Source organism: Xyrauchen texanus, chromosome 30, assembly GCF_025860055.1.
Source record: "Xyrauchen texanus isolate HMW12.3.18 chromosome 30, RBS_HiC_50CHRs, whole genome shotgun sequence".
NCBI classification, from domain to species: Eukaryota; Metazoa; Chordata; class Actinopteri; order Cypriniformes; family Catostomidae; genus Xyrauchen; species Xyrauchen texanus.
This window is the reverse complement of record NC_068305.1, coordinates 31,172,416-31,193,651: the sequence shown is the minus strand read 5'-3', so window position 1 is coordinate 31,193,651 and position 21,236 is coordinate 31,172,416. Positions and strand designations below refer to the sequence as shown.

General features: G+C 38.5%; 1 protein-coding gene across 3 annotated transcripts in view; it reads right to left on the bottom strand.

Moving 5' to 3' along the window:
* Positions 1 to 1,111: 1,111 nt before the first annotated feature.
* Positions 1,112 to 21,236, bottom strand: part of LOC127623799 (CD2-associated protein-like) — a 77,264-nt gene continuing 57,139 nt past the window's right edge. For all 3 annotated transcript variants that reach the window (XM_052098317.1, XM_052098318.1, XM_052098319.1), the window contains 5 exons: positions 18,447 to 18,562; positions 17,087 to 17,173; positions 8,476 to 8,651; positions 7,786 to 7,849; positions 1,112 to 5,312 (listed from right to left, as the gene is read on the bottom strand). In XM_052098317.1, coding sequence (XP_051954277.1) covers positions 5,271 to 5,312; positions 7,786 to 7,849; positions 8,476 to 8,651; positions 17,087 to 17,173; positions 18,447 to 18,562 — 485 coding nt within the window. In that variant the 3' untranslated portion in view covers positions 1,112 to 5,270. The remainder of the gene's footprint in view (positions 5,313 to 7,785; positions 7,850 to 8,475; positions 8,652 to 17,086; positions 17,174 to 18,446; positions 18,563 to 21,236) is intronic.

The following is a 21,236-nucleotide window of genomic DNA, read 5'->3' as shown; positions in this document are numbered from 1 at the left end:
AACAACACTGGAGATATTTTTGTCAAATAAAGTGCTGCACAACAGAACATCACAGATGTGAGATATTGCTTAATTACATCACACCATGATTTTTCCCATTTCACACGTCCATGTTAAAACTAGTTATTTTGGTGTTTCTGTTTGTTTTTAAGGGTAGTTTCTCACCTCCAGGTAGGCAGTTTGCTACATGGCCCAGTGTGATTATTAAACCCCACAAAATCTGTGATTTAATAAAAATAAAACAGGGTTTGCACTATATCAATAGTACATGTTACAAAACCTTGTCAGCGACAAAATCAAACAGTTTCATTATACTGAAATATTTTCCAGGACAAGTCATTTACCAGGACATTTAGGTATTTTTCATGACTTTTCTATTACTGGAAAATTGCATTGCAAAATTCCAGGATTTCCAGGATGCATGGGAACCCTAATGATGTGTAAATACTTGCATAAATTATTTAGCTTTTTCACATTGTGGTACTGATTACATAACAATGGCCATCTTGTTTTGTATTGTGATGAGAAAATTGGGGCAAAATGTGCATTACTGTCAGAAAACAATGTAGAAAACAATGTAAAAAAATGTAATGGCCTACACTATAATAACAATAGACTTCCTTTTCTATATGCAAAATATAATTAAATGACAATCACCCTAAAAGTGGACAGATCACTGTGAATAATGTGGTGGGGTACAATTAGCTAGTTAAAGCAATTTTTGTCATTTTTAAGTCCTGAAATTTCCATGTACCATTTCCTGAGAATGACCCACCAACTGTAAATAACAACGAAGACCAGAGCAGAGAAATATCTGTAAATAAACATGATATTTATTTAGTTTTTTAAAACAAAAAACAAACAAAATCTCAGTTCATGCATTTCAGAAATTATGTAAACAAGATCATTTTGAAAGATCTTAAGAAATAAAATGGAATGTGTTCTACCCAATTTCAGACAACACAGATAACTCAAATTTCCCATGTACATGAACCATTGAGTGTGAACATAAATTTGACATGGAGAGATGAAACTGTAAAGATGTGTTAGCTTATTGCTTTAGGAATCAACATGTCAAATACTGTCAACAGCAAGCAGTCTTTTTTACTCTCTCTCTCTCTCTCTCTCTCTCTCACTCACTCACTCACTCACTCACTCACTCACTGACAAACAAACAATCCCTGATCCGGAATACTTTACCATATAATTAAGGGGTTCTTTTAATCTTAAAGGCATAGTTCACCCAAAATGAAAATTCTGTCAACATTTACTCACCCTAATGTTGTTTTTAACCCATGTGACTTGCTTTTTTAGTGGACTACATAAGATGTTAGGTAGAACATTAAGGACTGACAGCCTTGGTCCCCACTCCCTTCCACCTTATTGAAAAAAGCAATGTCAGCATTCTTCAAAATGTATCCTTGTGTTCCACATAAGTAAAACACCAGAGTGAGTAAATGATGACAATTTTCATTCTTGGGTGAACTTCCCTTAAAAGTGTTAGGAAGCCTGAGGAATGGACATACTTTGTTTACTGCATGTTTCTAAAACAACTGTGATAACAGATGTTTCAACCAGCCAACCAATCTTCTAGAAACTACACTGGTGGGCTTTAATCTAGAATTGTTGCAATTCACAAGACAAAGTGCATGTGTGGAGACGGGGGCATGGTCGAGCAACGCTCTGTGGAGAGCTAGTCCGGGAGAGGGAAGTGGTAAAGATTGACATTCCCACATCACGCTCGTCAAGATTGGCCCACAGGATGACCAGGAGGCTTTTAATGAGTGGACTGCCGAATCTTGGGGATGACCCAACAACCAGTGGGCGGTCCGCCTTTTGCCACTGTTGTCCGGGGAAGACCAACGCAGTTCATCACCGACTACTGAAAGGGATGGCAGAATGGGTCCAGTTCCACCACCTGGCATCGCTGGACAAGGCCATCCAGCTGGATGAGGACCACTTGGTGGTGTATCCAGGGACCGGCAAGCCCTCTCATCCTCTCTTTTCCCCATCCTCTCCTCTTCATCCCGTTCCCATTCCCCAGAGATGGAGAGGCATTTCTCCAAAACCTATTCCCTGCTCCCAGGATTTTTACAACCCGTTGGGTCTCCCTTGTCTCCCCTCTCTCTCTCTCTCCTCTTTCCCCCCAGTCTGGTGAATCCCCTGCTACCGCAGTGGGCATAAAGCCTGTGCTGGCCTGTTGGAGTTGCGGGGAACCGGGGCACTTCCAGGACCGGTGCCCAGTAATGGAGGTGGCAGGTCACTTAGGGCAAAAAAACATCTAATGACCCATTTCTATTGGCCGGGAATTCACGGGGATGTTCGCCAGTGGTGTGTGGCATGCCGTGAGTATCAGCTGGTGAATCCACCGGGCACACCAAAAGCAACATTGCACCCCTTTCCATTGATTGAGGTCCCATTCGAAATATCCTCGTCGGGCCATTAGAACGGACGGCACACAGGCATCGCTTTGTGTTGGTTCTGGTGGACTATGCAACGCAATATCCAGAAGCAGTGCCTCTGTGCAACATCTCAGCACGAAGCTTTACGGAGGCACTCTTCAGAATTATCTCCTGAGTGGGGATTCTGAAAGAAATCCTCCTTGATCAGGGCACTATGTTCATGTCACGCACACTATGCAAACTGTATGAATAATAAGGGATTAAATCTATCCGTACCAATATTTACCACCCCCAAATGGATGGCTTGGTCGAACGAGTTAATCAAACCTAAAGAACATGATTTGTAAGTTTGTGCATAATAACGCTCAAAATTGGGACAAGTGGCTTGAGCCCCTATTATTTGCAGTGCAAGAGGTCTCGCAAGCCTCCACAGGGTTTTCCCCATTTTAATTACTCAATGGGAATCGCCGCTTGGCGTGCTCAACGTCTTAAAGGGAAAATTGGGAGGAGGGACCTTAAAACAGTAATATTTTATTCAATATATTCTTGACCTGAGACCAAAACTCCACACATTGGGACAACTAACACAGGAGAATTTGCTCCAGGCTCAGTAATGTCAAACCCAGCTGTATAATAAGGGCACTAAACTATGGGAATTTACACTTGGATATAAAGTCCTTGTATTGCTCCCTACATCAAGCTCTAAATTACTCAAAGTGGCAAGGGCCCTTTGAGGTCACACGGCAAGTTGGGGAAATATATTATGAGGTGAAATGAATGGATAGAGGTGGAGCACGTCAGATTTACAACCTCAACCTCTTAAAACCATGGAGATAGGCGGTTCCCGTGACTTTGGCGATGGTGGTTCCGGAAAGGGAGGAGCTCGGGCCAAAGGTGAACTTAAAAGCCACAGATCGTATCACCCCGGTTACTTGTGGATACCACCTCTCACTGTTCCAAGTCACAGAGGTTGCCAGGTTGTAGAGAGAGTTCCCTGATGAGCTCTTGTCTCTCCCCGGTTGCACGAATCTCATAGAGCACCATATAAAATTCTTAGATCCCATGCTGATGGATGTATGGTATCTGGGCTTCCACTTGGGTCATGGGCAGATGCGGCCACAAATTAATAAGACAACAGCAATTGCGGCCTCTCTAAGACCAAAGACGAAAAAAAGGAGGTGAGATAGTTCTTGGGGCTGGCTGGCTATTATCGTAGGTTTGTACCTAATTATTTGGATGTCACCAGCCCACTGACTGATCTCACTGAAAAGGGAGCACCAGACCCCTGCTCTCTGTGGGGGACTGCTCTTACACTCTTCTGACTTCTCTATTCTTTTTATCTTGCAGATGATGCATCGTTGGGAGCAGTGCTGTCCCAGGTGGAGGAGGGGGAGGAGTGCCCCGTGAGAGAGACTAAGTACAGCACAATAGAGAAAGAGTGTCTGGTCATCAAGTGGGTGGTCCTCACCCTCCATTAATATCTGTTGGGGCAGGCTTTCACCCTCTGTTCAGATCACCCCCTGCTCCGGTGGCTCCATTGCACCAAGGATGCTAATGCATACCCGTTGGTATCTGGAACTTCAGCCTTTAAAGTTCAAGGTGTTCCACAGGCTGGGGGGCGCAGATGGTTGTCGTAGATTTCCTCTCTAGAAATGGGGGTGTGGGTGGCAGGCAGGACAGCTCACCGGCATTAGTCGGGCAGTGGGGGTATGTGGAGATGTGTGTATGGTCGAGCGATGCTCTGTGGAAAGCGAGGCTGGAAGAGGGAAGTGATAAGAACTGACACCTGTGGGGAATGATTTCTAAGATGGCTTTTATGGACTAGAACATTACTGGGGCAAAACAAATACAGTATGGTATGTTGATCTTCTACGCAAAAGTAATTTTCCTGCTGTGATATTACAAAGAGCAGCTACTTTCTGCAGCAAAAAGCTAAATGGATTTTTCATATTTGAAGGTGATTTTTGTAATTGCAAGGGGGAGTAACAGCCCTAAGGAATAAAAGCACCAGCGCTCTAGATGGTTAAACCGGAACTTAAATTGTAAAAAGGATTGCTTGCCATTTGTATGGTGAAATGCCACTGCCACTGAACACTTAAACAATTTTCCTTTTCTTAGGAGGGATGGACATTTGTAACCAAACACAAAGACATAAATCTAGTATATTTTCTTTCTTTATGATGCCGCAGTCAGTAGACAATTAAAATATATCATGCTGTAAATCTAAGTATACACATATACAGTATATATATATATATATATATATAGCATGAGAGCTCCCATTATTAACGCTTGTAAAAATCTTTAACAGGCACAATAGTGTTACCCTGGATAGGAATGTTAGAAAACAACAAAAGAAAACATTTCTCCCTTTTGAAATAGAATATTATCACTATAGAAACAAGAGTATCCCATATATTTTAGAATCATCTAAAGAGGCTAATTCAGACAGAATATTGCCCAGATCATAAGAGTTTTCTTTAAAAATTAACCAATATCATAAAAAAAACAAGAAAACAACATAATCCCCCATAATCATTTTATACAGACTCAGTAGTAATAGATGCATACTCTGCTGCACTTCTAAATAAGTGCAGAGATTGCATATCCAGCACAGTAGTAAAGTAAGGCCTCAATAATGTTTTGTTGGCAAAAAAGAGATTAAAACAAACAAAGAAACATTTACATCAGTTGTAATTACACTTTCTAAACCTAGAAAAAAAACCTCTTTATGTGCAATTATGTGAATCTTACAATTTGTGGAACATTGCCAGTGAGTGTAAAGACGACATGTATGACATCTGTCCCTCCATCTGGAGTCGCTTTTCACTCATGACATCACAGCAGAACTATCTGACCAGCAAGACTTCACGTTGATTGTACAATCTTCTTCAGTTTATCTATCTCCATCTGAAAATAATCAAGCAAACACTTTTTGCTTAACATGGTGGTGTTACACACTACAAACATGTGTTTAATGGCTAATGTAGCACCACAAACTGACAGATTGTTACAAAGATATCTTACAAAGCCTCTCTTTGTGGGTGGTTACATTGGTACTGGTATGTGGTTACTAGGGTTTCTACCCCTATATCTATTATACTCTTGTCCCTGGATATGGCCGGCATCTCTTTTTTAGGCAGTTATATCATCCACCAGGCAAGAAATGTACGTCTGATCACTTAAAAATACACTGCATGCCCAATTATTAGGCAAGTGAGTATTCTGATCTTATTATGTCCATGCACATTTTCCAACTCCAAACCATATAAACATGAATGCTTATTGGATTCAATAATTTTCATGTGGTATGCATTTGTGTAATGAGGGAGGGTGTGGTGAAAATGACTAACACCTTATATCAAGGTGTGCATAATTATTAGACCTCAGGTAAAATGGGCCAAAAAAGAGATTTAACTGACACTGAAAAGTCAAATATTGTAAAATGCCTTTCAGACAGATGCAACACTCTTGAAATAGCTAAACTATTGAGGCGTGACCACAAGACAATCAAATGTTTTGATGCAAATAGTCAACTGGGGCGCAAAAAGAAAAGGCGTAATTTAACTGCAAAAGACTTGAGAAGAATTAAACATGAAGCTTCCAGGAACCCATTATCCTTCAATGCTACAATATTCCAGAACTGCATCCTACCTGTAGTGTCCAGAATTACAAGGTGCCAAGTGCTCAGAGACATGGCCATGGTCAAGAAGGCTGAAACAAGGCCACCACTGAATATATTCACAAGAAGCGTCAAGATTGGGCAAAGAAATACATGAAGATAGATTTTTCAATGGTTTTATGGACAGATAAAATGAGAGTGACTCTTGATGGACCAGATGGATGGGCCCGTGGCAGGATCACTAATGGACACAGGGCACCACTTCGAGTCAGGTGCCATCAAAGTGGAGGAGGTTTCCTGGTATGGGCTGCTATCATTAAGGATGAGGTAGCTGGACCTTTTCGAGTTGAAGATGGACTGAAACTCAACTCTCGATCCTACTGCCAGTTTCTGTAAATTACTTTCTTCAAGCAGTGGTACAGGAAGATGTCTTTAGCATTAAAGAAGGCCATGATCTTTATGCAGGACAATGCTCAATCACATGCATCCAAGTACTCCATTGCTTGGCTAGCCAGCAAGGGCCTCAAAGATGCCCAAATTATGACTTGGCCCCCTTCCTCACCTGACTTAAATCCTACTGAGAACTTGTGGGCCCTTCTCAAACATGGGATTTACAGTGAGGGAAGACAATACTCCTCTTTGAAGAGCATTTGGGAGGCTGTGGTTGCTGCTTTAGCAAAAGTTGATCGTGATTGTTAAAAAGTTGACTCAATGGATGGAAGGCTCATTGGCAGTTATTGAAAAGAAGGGTGGCTATATTGGTCACTGAATATTTTTGAAAGGTTATTTTGTGTTACTTATTTGTTGCACCTACTCTAAAAATGGAGAATAAACTATTGAGTTTGGAGCAATTCTTTTTGCAAATTAGTTGCCTAATAATTGTGCACAATTACATATTCACCTGAGGAAGACAAAACTCACTTTTACTTTGTTAAACATTCAGGTTTGAGGTTCAATAACATTTTGGATTGACAGAGAACATTGTGTTTGTTCAACAATAAAATTAATACTGAGATCAAACAGTGTGGGACAAGTCATGCGCAAAAGTTTAGGTTAGGCTTTAGGGGTTTAGAAAAATCCCTGAACATAGTTTTGAGTGTTAACATTTTACAATGAATGAACAATCAACAAAATTATTTTCAGCATTTTATAATCTTGGGTAATGGTAATTTATAAGAATACAATCGTTGGGGCTAATTTAAGTTAGTTTGCCATGTATAAAATAATGTTAACATACAAGTTTTCATTTTAAAAAAGTATTAGTATGTAGAAATGAACATTAACCAAGATTCATATGTTCTTTAAAAATTGTTCAATAATAGAACCATTGACGCTTTACAATAAGGTTCCATTCATTAACTTTAGTAAATGCACAAGGATTTATTTATTTTTTGCAGCCTTTATTACTCTTTGTTATAGTTATATTTGAAGTTATACAGGTATAAAAACACAGATCAAAAGAGGAATAACATATGTTTGGATCACCGCACAAATCTTGCCACAATGGACAAGGCAGCTATTGAGGCAAGATATGATGAATCTCTACAGGTGGTAGTGGTGGACTTTAGGTACAGAACTGCTAATTTTGTGGTCAGTGAGTGGGAGAAACACCCAGCAGGAGACCCAGGCTTGAGTCAGACTTCCTGGTTTCACCTGCTGGGTCTTCCTCAGAATCAGCATTCTGATCCCAGGGCATGTGCATATCACACTAACAGACTCTGACAAGCCATGAAGCCAAATTCTGAAGTAAAATCAATGTACCTGCAGGCACACCCGTTTGAGTCGTTCATCATCCAACTCTTTTCTGAGATCGCGGAGTTCTCGCCTGCAAGTTATGAAAAGTAGTTAGCCACTTTTATATAATGTTCATTAGTACACATAAAAAAATGTCCATAAACTAGATTAAACCAGACTAAGTAATTTCCATGGAATATGGATGACCAGTTTTTGTGATTTGGATTTTATAGACAGAACAATAGTGGTATAGAACAGTGTGGGGATTGTGACCCAAGTCTGTTCTCATAGGGACAGTGGGGGAAAAAAATTCACATTATCATGCAAATTTCAGATAGCAAATTAAATAGGCTTATCAACTTTTAAACTCTTTCATTGTTAACTTTAAAGGCTGGGCATCTAATCAAACTAGTTATTTTTTATTTTTTTGCACAAATTCAATCCTCACTTGGGCAGAAGAACATGGGCATGTTGGCATGGACAGTTTGTGTGGTATGCCATCATCTTTAAAAAACATAATATTAAAGGAAAGGGAAAAAGTCAAGGAAAAAATGACTTAGAATTCATCAAATTCGGTTTACGTTCAGTATGGTGTTGGGTCACCACTCAATGTCCCATATTAGTATAGAATAACACACTACTAGCAGCATGAAGCCAAATTACAATAACTGAACATGAAGCATGCAATTATTTAATAATTTGTAAATTGGCATTTACATTTGTTGTGTCTTCAGTAACTCTACAGAGACCACAAGCTCCTTCATCTGAGCCTTAAGGTCTTCCATTTCAGATTTCTCCTCCTCCTTGTCGACTTTTGGTTTGGGTTCAGGTATGATTGGGGTGGCTGGACAAGCTTTAGGTGCAGGAGATGGTAAGGGTGATGATGTGGATGTCTGAAAAAAAAAGGAAAGACTGTGACTGCTATAAAAAGAACAGTAAATCATCATACTCTCATTCAGCCCTGCATCCTACAAGGACAATTAGTATGTATACTTTTCAGTTTTGACCTTTAAGAACATTTTTGGCTGTTTCTGCCTTTATAAATCATGATTTTTTTCATCACTTGTACAATGTATGATCAAATATATGGAGTTTAGGATTAACTCATACACACATTTTATAAATGAAGCCCCTGGTTTCTTAGATGATCTGAAGCCCCAGCAATTAGGTCATTTTAGATAATCTGATTCGATGGATAACTCTACCAAGGACGGACCCAAGCCTGGCTGCAAAAGGAGGAGGGTGATCACTCTGCCGAGGTGACCAGAACTGGGAAACCAAGGAAACTAGGCAAGAAACCGCATGAAAATTCATAGATATTCAAACACTTATGCTACCACATCCTCGGCAGCCGATGCACCGGTATTGGCGACCCAGGATGCTTGTGTGAAGTGGGTTACTAGCCAAAAGAGCAGCAAATATATTACACCCAAATCGAAAATCCTTATTGCAGCTTGGAATGTGCAAACTGGTCACCACGTCGGTCAGAAGGAGGTCATTGGCAAAGAACAATTGACATGCAAAATCTCGACAGTGGCAGGATCTGAATTATGACTTTGGATCGGGGATGGTGAATATTCAACCATCGATGATCGACAAAACGATGATGCTGTTCTACTCTGGTGGCGAGAAATGGGAAGCAGGCATCAGATTCATGGTGGCCAAGAGGGCAGCCAGGAGTGTGCTTGCCTTCCAGCCAATATCAAATAGTCCGGCAGTGCTCACGATCGACAGCACAATCAAGACCCATATTCTCGCCATCTACGCCCTGACCGTGACCAACCCAGATGCAGCCAAAGATGATTTTTACAACAAGCCACAATATACGCTGGACTCAATCCCGCAGACCGAAATTATCATCCTGGCTGGAGACTTCAACACCCACATCGGCGGGGACAGGTTTGGATGGGATCAAACAATGGGCAAATTCGGCCATGGAAAAATCAACGATAATGGACTACGCTTACTGTCCTTCACCTCATCAAACAATTTCATCGAGGGTAACATTCACTTACAGCGTCCTCAAAAAAATCAACTTATGTGACAAAAATCCATCTGGCGAAAACTTGTCCATCCTAGGCTATTTCTTGATCAGCTCCTGCTTCCTGTCATCACTTAAGAATGTGTGTGCAATAAGAAGACCTGATTGCAGATCATACCACTACCTCATTTGAGCCAAGCTCCAACTGCAACTCCAGTGGGCAAAGCGCAAGGAACCCCCACTAGCCAAGCCGAACTGGATGCAACTAAAGGATCCAGATACGAAACAAGAATTCCAGATTGCCCAGTTGAAAAAATTCACAGCACTCGATCAGCTGGACGACATGGATGAAGAAGAAAATAACATCATCATCAATCCTAGATTGGGCCCTCCCTCTATGCCCGCCTATCCGCTCCCAAAAACAACGGTGGATCTCAGACGAATGCCTGGATTTGGTGCAGAAGCAAGACAATATCGACAGCTGTGCAGAAAAATCAGAAAGATGATGAAGGCCGAACGAGAATCCTATTGGAATAAGGTAGTGACCGACCTTGAGGAAGCAGCATCCCGGCACAAATATCGAGTCCTGTACCAGACCCTCAAGGTTAATGGACGAAGCATATCAATAAATGCCAACATAAACGAGATGGGTGGAAATTTCGTTAGCTCACCCAGCGAGCATCTACAACAATGGAATGAGTACTTCCAAAAGCTACTCAAGCATGATCCGCTGGACTGATCGAGAGCAGAGGCAACACCCAACGACCTACCTGAGAATCCACTCTTTGATGGTGAGCCAACTGTCAATGAAGTGATAACCCCATAAAATCACTGAAGAATGGAAAGGCTTCTGGAGTAGACCAAGTCACCACTGAAACAATCAAAGCCGGAGGAGACATCTTGTTAAATCGGCTTCACATACTCATACAACTGATTTGGCCCTCAGAATGCATTCCATCAATGTGGAAGAAGGCTGTTATAGTACCAAATGAAGAAAGGCGACAGTCGGGAATGCAAGAACTACCGTGGGATTAGTCTGCTATCCATTAAGGTATTCCAAGGCAAGGTGTTCATGAAGATTGTTCAATCTAGGCTGAAGGGATATAGTGAGCAGACGAGCCGAGAAAACAAGCCGGATTCAGGCCAAATCAGGGCTGCTGCGATCAAATCTGATCTATTCGTCAACTGATCGAAGAAAGAATCCGTTGTTGGAAGTGTTCCATCATCATCTTTATTCACTTTAGATCAGCGATCGTCTGCGTCCATTGGCCAGTACTGTGGAGGATGTTGGAGGCTTAACACGTGCCCCAGAATATTATCCAACTCCAACTGTCACCTCCCCTTAGCTGTTCAATACAGTGATCGATGCCATCATGAGAAGAGCATTCGAAGATAGACAAGGAGTCCAGTATGACGACGTTCAGCGATGACAGTGCCATATTTACAGACACGGACACCGAGGCCACCGCCATCCTCTACGATATCGCCCGGATTGCCTAAACGTGTGGTCTGTAGATTAATCCAGAAAAACCAAAGTCCTGACAATGGATGGATCGCAGGCCTATGTTCACCTCGATGGAGTCCAAATCAAAGTGCAAGAATTCAAATACTTGGGATTCCTAGTCCAGGAGAGGAAAGTGGCACCTACCACTGAAGTCCATAGTAGAATCAGCCAAGCAACAGCGGCATTCGCGTTGCTCAAGTGGTGCCTATGGAAAAAGAACCATATCTCCGTCAAGACTAAAATATGTCTTTTCCGGACACTGATCCTGCCAATTCTGCTATATGGCTCCGAAACGTGGAGCTCCGAAACTCCCTGCTCAAGTCAAACCTGAATAAATTCAAGGTCTTCCAAATGCGATGCCTCTGCATATCCTGGGAGTTTCTCTTCAGGACCGACTTCGAAACAAGACCACTTGTATTGGATGTGATAAACAACTGACGATTGAAGAGGTGATTCAAACGAGATGGCTGAGGTGGTTCGGGCACCATATCAGCTTCTCTGGCATCAATGACCAATGGATTGGAGGGTGCAAAGATCTGCGCCAAAGAAGACCTGGTACAAGCAAATCGAAGAAGACTTGAAACACCAGCAAATCAACCCCTATGACTCTAAGGCCATCGCCATAAATCAACAAGCATGGAAAGGCATTATGAATGAGGTTCGCAGTGTATGGACTCCAGAGGCAACCCCTGCACGTCACCAGCTAGCGATCAAAAGAAAAAAAAAAGATTCCATGGATACCATTCAACGTTAGAAAAATTAAGACGGGTCTCCTTTTGAAATAATAAAACAATTAAATGGACTGGAAATACCCCTTTTGAGCTGGCCGTGTTTTTTTTTTTTTTTGCTTGATTTGAGAGCTTCATATAAACGGAGGATGACCCTGAAATAGGAGAGATGCTTAGAAGTATCCAACTGAGAGAGTTTATGTTCAGCTCTTACCATGTGTGTAATTGCTGGAGTCTCGTCAAACCCCTGCTTAGGAGGAGCATTTATCACTGCGCTTTCATGTCATGAAATGAAGCATTTTTCAGGCTAAAATAAAATTTAGGTGTTAAAAGGTGTAATTTTATAAATACAGAATGCACATGCAGAACACACTTAATAGTAAGTACTGAGAATACTTAAATCTTATTTAAATCTTTCTAGTTGTAGTTTTTGCACTGTTGAATAGGAAAGCTGCTTTACAATGTGAGTTTGTTTTGTAGTGTAGTTTTGTTTTAGCTTTGTATATGAGCAGTGCCATATGAGATGATAAATGTTTGTCATGTCGCACATCAAATCCCAATCCCAATATCGGTCAAAATAATCCAAATATGATTCTTTTTACCAAATTGTGCAGCCCTAATTTTAAATACGCATGTAAGAGATAACCCCACAAAACAACAATTGAGAGATTAAAAAATCGTAAAGAACAAACACCACCAAAAAAAATTAAAATCCAGGTGCATCCCCCACAAAAAACATAAAAACATGCAAAGTCTGCACACTTTTGTGGCTCCCAAATCAACTTAATGAGCTCATCAAGAGAACATTTCAAGCTACATGCTCTTCAGTGATTCAACCATTCAGAGATTCAAAAATGACTCCAGTGAACTGTACAACCAGTAGCGCCTTCCTTCACTAGTGACCTAGTGCTAAGTCCAAATATGGGAACCATCTGTGTGAAAGTGTTCTGGAACCAGACAGTATGTTCTCAGTCAGGTTTCACTAAGCTTAACGTAAAGAGCACTACATACTAAAGCAAGTCCTCAGGGCTGAAGCTTCTTTGACTAAGAAGGGTCAGACATGAGTCTAGACCATAACAGAGTTGCTAAAAAGCCCTCTGTCTCACTATTTGACCACACAAACACTTCATAACAGAATTTCATGGTAAATACTCTCAAGGAGCCACAGTTAATCAGGCAGGCATCTGAGGCTGAATTGCATTGCTCACATGCCTCTTTGGTGTGCTATTCAATTATTTAATTCGGCTATTAGAGAAAGGGGAAAAACATTCTAGCAAAAATTATGCAAAGTAAACTACCAGTAAAAAGTCTGTATACACCTACTTATTCTAAGTATTTTCCACATAATACAACAATAGTAAAGTCACCACATCATGTAATTATGTAAACTATAAAAAGAAAAATGTGTAAAAGTGCGCTTTAACAGAAAATGTATGTAAAAACATAAAAAATAAATAAATAAAAAAAAAGAGTAAATGGTTAACTGCTGTACTATATATATATATATATATATATATATATATATATATATATATATATATATATATATATATATATATATATACACACACACATATACACATACATTTTCACTGTTAACAACAAAGTAATTTATACTTTTTGCATCTAAAAATACGTTTTTTTTTTTTTTATACTTTTTGCATCTAAAAAGATGATTTTAGATGCAAAAAGTATAAATTACCTTGTTGTTAACAGTGAAAATGTATGTTTAACACTTTTGTTAAATTATAAACAATTGTTAAATTTACAGGAAAAAACAATACTAATATGTTCCCAGAAGTCACCTAATCACATTTAAAGTAATTATATTTTATTTAAAAAAATATATTTCTTCTTTATATTAGTATCAGCATATTAAGGTGTTGATGTTAGGGCTGCAACTAACGATTATTTTGATAATCGACTAATCTAACGATTATTTTTTTTTATTTTTATTTATTTATTTAACAGGGACCATACAGTCAAACATAGTTACAATACAAAGCCTGTAACTGATGCGCAGCATATAGATTTTTATAGCTAATGCTAATTTTCAACTCCTGTCCCTGGTTGGGCATTTTTAAGTACATTATAAAACCGATACATAAAAATAAAAAACATTCACATTTCTTTAAACACACGCACACACACACACACACACACACACACAGACTGACACACACACACACACACACACACACACACAGAAAAATAACAATAGTTAAAATTGGTTACAGTTTTGGTTTGCCTTTAGCCACAAATTAATCCTGGAAGTGAACTTTTTCAAGTCATATATGACCTTAATATCAGATGGTAACGAATTCCAGAGTCTGCTGCTCTTAACAGAAAAGGCTGTCAGTGCGAAGTTTGTCCTACAGTATGGTATTGTACAGTTATGATTTGTGCTGCTTCTGGTAACTCTTTTGCTGTTCTGTATTTGAATAAATTTAGTAAGTGGCTCGGGTGCTAAATTATTAATACACTTGAAAATTAATTTTAAAAAACATAAATTACTGAAGCTTTCAAAGCTTAATATATTATATTTCTCGAGGATGTAACAGTGATGGTAACGGATTGGTTTCTTTTCCATAATTTTTATTGCTCGATTGTAAAGTGAACCAATGTGTTTTGTTGCAGACGGGGCTGCTTGCGCCCAACTGTCATGCAGTATGAAATATGCGAAAAGACCATTGCATGCATGTACAGCAGGGCTGCCTGGTTTGGTATGTAATTTCTGATCAGTTTAAAACAGTTAAGATTCCTTTGTATTGTTTTAGAAATTTTCTAATGATTTTATAATGATTATTTGACTATTCAGGCTATTATTGCAATGATTAATCATTAGCTCTTAACAGACTATTCAGTTCGTGCCCCAAATTAAAAGGTTATATTAAACATGCTTACTAACAATAAAGAGGATAAAATCATGATAAATTACTTTTTATAATAAATATCACTGCAAATCCTATTGTTATTTGTCTTGTTTTCTATTTAAAATTGTGTAAATCCAGTAGTTTGGTACAGAGCATGTGAGTGAAGCAGAGCGATGTGACACTCCGCTCAATAACCCGCTCCATGCACGTGAGCTCCGCTCAGCCACTCACGGCCCAAACGGACGCTTCGCTCAAGTACCGCTCATGCTCACCGGTTAAAAAGCATTCCCTCAAATCCCGCAACGACATTAAATTTCACTGTATATACTTTGTTCTAAACATGCACACAGGGGGTAGCTACAGTGGCCCAAGCAACTGCCCCTTTGCCCACATGGGCTGAGGTGCCCCTCTAGGTGAAATATAGACTATAGGCCGACATTTATTAAATTATCAAATGATTAGTAAAGTACACATCTGAAATTATGTGATTGTATTGTTTTTTTGTATATAAAATCTCACTGTTTATTTTGGACTGGTTTACAACTGTTGTTATATAATTGGGTCAACCAGACCTTCCCTATCATTTGTAATCAGTCAAATATTTCTGTTAACATATATATCATTGAACAAATCTCTCTCTCTCTCTCTCTCTCTCTCTCTATATATATATATATTAGATGAAATCATGTTTAATGATCCTAAAGCAAATAAAAATTATTTCACAAATTACACTGCCTTCGTTTAAGAAAAGTTTTATTTTTTCTAATGTACAATCATTTATAGCTTTTTTTTTCTCTGCGCATAAATGCAGCAAGCGATGTCGGAAGATGTTATATGCAACCACTAATCTAATGTCTAATTTATTTTACATTTCACTTATCGTTAAGGTGTGGATTTGGCTTTGCGAAACTGACCAGCAGTTATGTGTCACTTTATCCCGAAGCAGAATTCGAAAGCTGGTCGATTAAGTGAGATAATTCCGCAATGAAATTCTCTATGCGAGAGTGGAAATCTTTACTAATAAAATGATCAACTGTGCAATAGAAGCATGAAAACAGAATGCTCAGCCTACAAATTAGGACACACTGATCTGCAAGATCATACACGTTTATTGTTTTTTTGTGTGTTTGCTGGGATTCAAGGAAAAATGCTTTGCCAATATACAGTATTATTAAGCTTAATATATTCAATTGAGGGTGCTCTAATGGTCGAACCAGGCTTGCATCTAGCTGGCACCTGCACTAACACGATGGCAAAACAACAAGATAAATTACTTATCTATAAATGTATTATCAAATAGTAGTGTAGCCTAATAGCTCACCTTTTGCTGCACTACATCGCATAGCACATCCTCGTGCTCTCTGGCAATGTGACACGTAGGATTCCAAAAGGAATATTTGCTAATTCTCTCCACAATCCCTTTCGATTTCTTTGTTCTTAGCTTTGATTAATACTTTGTATTTATTGAGGTTATAAGGTTTGCAACTTCACTAAAACAATGTTAGAGCTCAATAACCTCAGGCCTGTTGCTTATTTAGCAGAGTCCCAAACCAGCATATCACAAAGCGCATTCTGGCTTAAGCGAGCGGCACTGAGCGACCTGAGAGTGCAGAGCGGAATATTCAAAAAGGCACTCTCTACTCAGGTGGAATTATCACCGCTCAACACTCCGTGCTCGCTCCGCTCCACTCACATGCTCTGGTTTGGTATTTTAAACAGTGTATCATTTAATGCTATATACAGTAAAAGTTTGGTCTTTAAAATGTACTGGCACCATAATGGCATCCCATAACGCCTGAAGCATTGTAACAGTGTTTATGATAAAGTTCTGGCAACCACAGCAGCAAGTTTTTACTGTAAACTTTACAGTAAATTTTCTAAAATCAGTCCAAAATGTTTTTAAAGCACAAATATCTTATATTTAAGCTGCTTCAAAGTAGCCGCCCTTTTTTCTACAGTTCAGCTCTGCATACCCTGGGCATTCTCTCAATTAACTTCATTAAGTTCAGTATCCACCTGGGATGCTTCTTAGAAAGAGGTCGTATTTATAAAGGCCACTTTGGCTGCTTTTACTTCACTATCTCTTCCAAATCATTAAACAAATGTGATAAAAAATGTACATAATTAAATCTGTAATTAAAATGTTTTTAAAGCAATTCATTCACAAGCACATTTATTTCTGTATACAAAACTAATCTCAAGCATTCAAGCATATGCCTTGTCTGATAAAAACCTCACTTACCTTCAACACACTCTGTGGGGAAGCCTCAAAGTCCACTTCATCCACTTTCTCAGTTTTCTCAGCTTTCTCGCTAATCTCCTTGCTCGGCTGTTAGACGTTACAGAGCATGTTATAAAACCATGAGGAAAGTGCAAATAGCTCTACTCTTGACATTTGTGCCATCTGGGGTTTCAGTGTTAAGACTTCTATCCATCCAGGCGAGACCACTGCTGAACCCTCCATTATGCTGTCTTTCACATCACAAAATGTTTTTTTTCCTTTCTAAATCAATATATATAAACCTAAAAATAAATGTCCTTGCTTATAGTGTATTAAGAAATACAAGTTTTTAAATTGACCAAACCTGCAACTTGGTATTGTTTTACCAATGTGGTAGAGGTGGGGGAAAATATTGATATGTTAAAGTATTGTGATATTTTTCCTTGTGGTATTGTATCAATTATTATTTACATTTTTCCACATTAATATTGTGGTGATGGTAAAAAAATTATCTTTACCAAATCAATCTAGGAATTCAACAACAGTCCCTTAGAAAGTACAGTTATCATGCTTTACACATAATCACCCTCCCTTACTAAAATTTAATAGTTTAACTAAAAAATAGTTAATATATAAAATAATTTTAAGAGGACAAAAAAAATCTATTTTACTTGTGTATTGAAACTGTGTTGTAATAATGTTTTTAAAGTGTTTAGGCTACTATTGTTTTCATAAATACTATCATTTAATTTTAGAAAGACTAGCTACATTGACCTAAATCACAGAAATAGGGAGCCGTTATGATCTTATTTGCTCATGGCTTTGCATTGTACATACTGTAGACATTCGGAAATAAATTAGCCTTGTTTTGTAAACTGCCACTTTTGTATTAATTTAACAATGCATTTGGTGTTTTGGAAAAAATAGGTTTGATGTAGTAAGTTACTTTTTATAAGTACCCTGTAATGTAGCTAATTATCGTACTCTCTCAAAAGGGCAGCTTGTCTGTACTGCCCTGCAAAGACAAAATGCACACTTTCTGCCCAAAAGTTTGTCAAAATAGAATAAAAACCAAAATTGTGTCTCTATGACTATAATCTGTCCTGTGGCAAGATGAATTAATCATAACTATGCTCTGTTTCAGAGAAAACAGAGTGAGACTATTTTAAAATTCACATTTGGCTGGGCAATAGTTATTGTGTCTTGGCTTTATAGGGCTGTGTGGTTGAATTACTTTAACTCATGAGTGACTCACAGCTTGACAATTTAGCGCTCAAAGTAGCTTCCCCAACACTGGCAATGTTCAATGGCATTTGCATCACTACTTTAGCAATGAAATGAACATCTGGAGGTCAAGCTAAACAAAAGTACTTCTACTCACAGAGTTGCCTCTGTGACCAGGCAGTCTTCTCCCAGGCATCTTTGGTCGGTTTGCAGTCAGGTGGGATAACTTCTCAGAGTTAGAGGAGACATCATCAAAACTCATGAGATTTACAACTGTAACAAGACAAAAAGTAAATAAATAAATATATATATATATATATATATATATATATATATATATATATATATATATATATATATATATACATACAGACACACACACCATATAATGAAGCATGAAGTATTGAACAATTCTTGTTTCTGTTTGTGATTTAATTAGGGATTCTTTTAGTAATTGGTCCTTACTAAAAAAATTGGCCCTAAATATACAAAAACAATATTTTCTATCTCTTTCTCAATATTAGTGTTGTTGATTTAACATGTTAATACAGTGGTACTAATTATATAAAAAAATAACGAGGTAAAGAAAAAAATTACGTAATTAATCATGTCCCCAGACCATAATAAAAAACATTACTACCATCAGAACAATTCAAGCTTGAAGTACCACCGGAGGGCAGCAACTGAAACTCCAGTTGTATTGTAATGTGCAGCTATACTAATCAAATATAAATAAAAATATAAAAATAATAAAGAAGTGTATTTTTAACCTTCTTCTAAGATTGTTTCCCTTTCATGGTCATTATGGATGAAATACATTACAAACATCTCTTTTAAAGAGAAAAGGCTTTGACTTCATAGTTTTACACTTGTGCTCGTCTTCTAATGACTTGAAAGACTTCAGAACTCCTAACATAATTTCCGATAAGGATATATAGTGAGCAACGATGCTCCCAGTGGATGAATGCAGATGGTCAAGAACCCTAAATAGCACTTAACATGAACAAAATAAATTTTTATTTCCAACCCTAGCACAAACAGTCTGATGGAGTTGGCAATACCCACTATTCCCCACCTAACATTATTACCACCCTCTCACTGTAAGAACCTCAGAGAATAGAGCAAGAGCCAACTAAGAGCCATCTCAATAAACCACTTGTAAATACTGAACAACAAATGCAACAGTGGCCATAAACAGAAGATTTCCACAAAGCAGAAATATCACCTACACGTCTCATACATCTTAAAGTTACCAGAAGTGGCATAACCTGACATTTAATGTTTTTTTTTATTTCTAAAGTTGTGTGGAAAGGTTACAGACCTTTATTGCTAAGCGGTCTGGAGCCCTGCTACAGTTGTGTGTTAATGACCTTTAGTGATGATGTGATTATAACAGCTTTGGAGCAACTTTCTCAACCTCTCTGAGCCTGCTAGGTGAAGTCCTTCCTCCAAAACAGTTCAGAGAATTCCAAGAATCTACTGAACTCTGCATCTCTCCTGTCCTTTCCTTTTTGTCAATGACCTTTGAAGTAATGCATCAGTTGTTTTCACACATTTCTGCAGGCAAAAATTCAATGCCTTCAGGCTAAATGCATTTCTATGTGCCTGAGCACAGAGTTAAACATAGCCATGTTTTTATTAGATTCGCAGCACATTATCAACTTGCTTTTACAGGGCTCCAAACAAAACAAAAATGACTTGGGAGTCATTGGCTCCTAAACTGAAACATTAAGGAGCCAAATGGCTGTTTTTAGTCACCAAATTGTAGAATTGTTTGATTTAGATTGCTGTTCAGAAACAAGATAGAAAGCCAAAGAAAAGGAAGACAGCTAATAACACACAAGATGATATCTGACGAAACTGCATATGAACGCACACAACCCGACTGTCACCAGTGGTGACTAGATTTTTAAATATTGTCGCAATCAATTATTTTTGGTTGCATTTGAAACCATTTTAGGTGCAGTCTGGAGCCCTGTTATATGCATTGCTTAACAAATAATTTAATACTAGGTGCTTCAACTTAAACTGTTATCAGAATAAGCTGGAGCTGATTAGCTGCATTAATAGATTTTGTCATCTAGCTGCCAGTTAAATAGATTGTAATTGCATTGTTTTCTCGAATGACCTTAGTCATATATAGCTCGATTGGCAGAGCATGGTGCTAGCAATGCCAAGGTCAAGGGTTCCGGTCAAGGGTTCCATTCCCAGGGAAGACACAAACTGATACCTTGAATGCATTATAAAATGCTTTGGATCAAAGCAACAGTCAAATTCACAAACTGCCAAATTCGGAAGACTGCCGCATTCTCAAAACTAGTTCACTTTCACATAATTTTCATAATTCACCAAAAATTTGACAATACACCCACAAACTAATGTGCAGTGGTGGGTGAAATCACAACTTCAAATGGGTGAAAGGGTGACTTAGCACATATATTGTGGTCTGAGGAACGATGGTTATGGAGAAAATATATCACAGATGAAAAAATTCACACTGGTTTTGAATAACATAGCTCCTACACAGGGCTAAATTAACCATATGGACCACACAACAGTATTTTTTAAATGGTCTTCGGCCTGTTTTTATTTCAGGTGTGAATTATTGTCGAGAGGTCCAGACCAACCCCTGAGACAGCACGTAGAAAGCACTGCTATTTGGTACCTGTTACTTTTATTAGTGCTGGCCAGTATGGGCCAATCACAGTTGTTTTTTATTACTGGTTGAGGATTTTAAAAATGCTTTTATAGATACCGCTGAGGCGGATTTCCATAAATCCTTAAAATAAAAAATAACTATTAAATGTAAAAATGTCTACAAAGAGATATAAAAATTCCGAAATTGAAATGCAGATGAGTAGTGGATTTGTTTATCTGAGACGTTAAGCGCCCCTGGAGGAAAAAAAAACCTGCATCTTACAGGTCATAGAAAGCAGAACAATGTAGG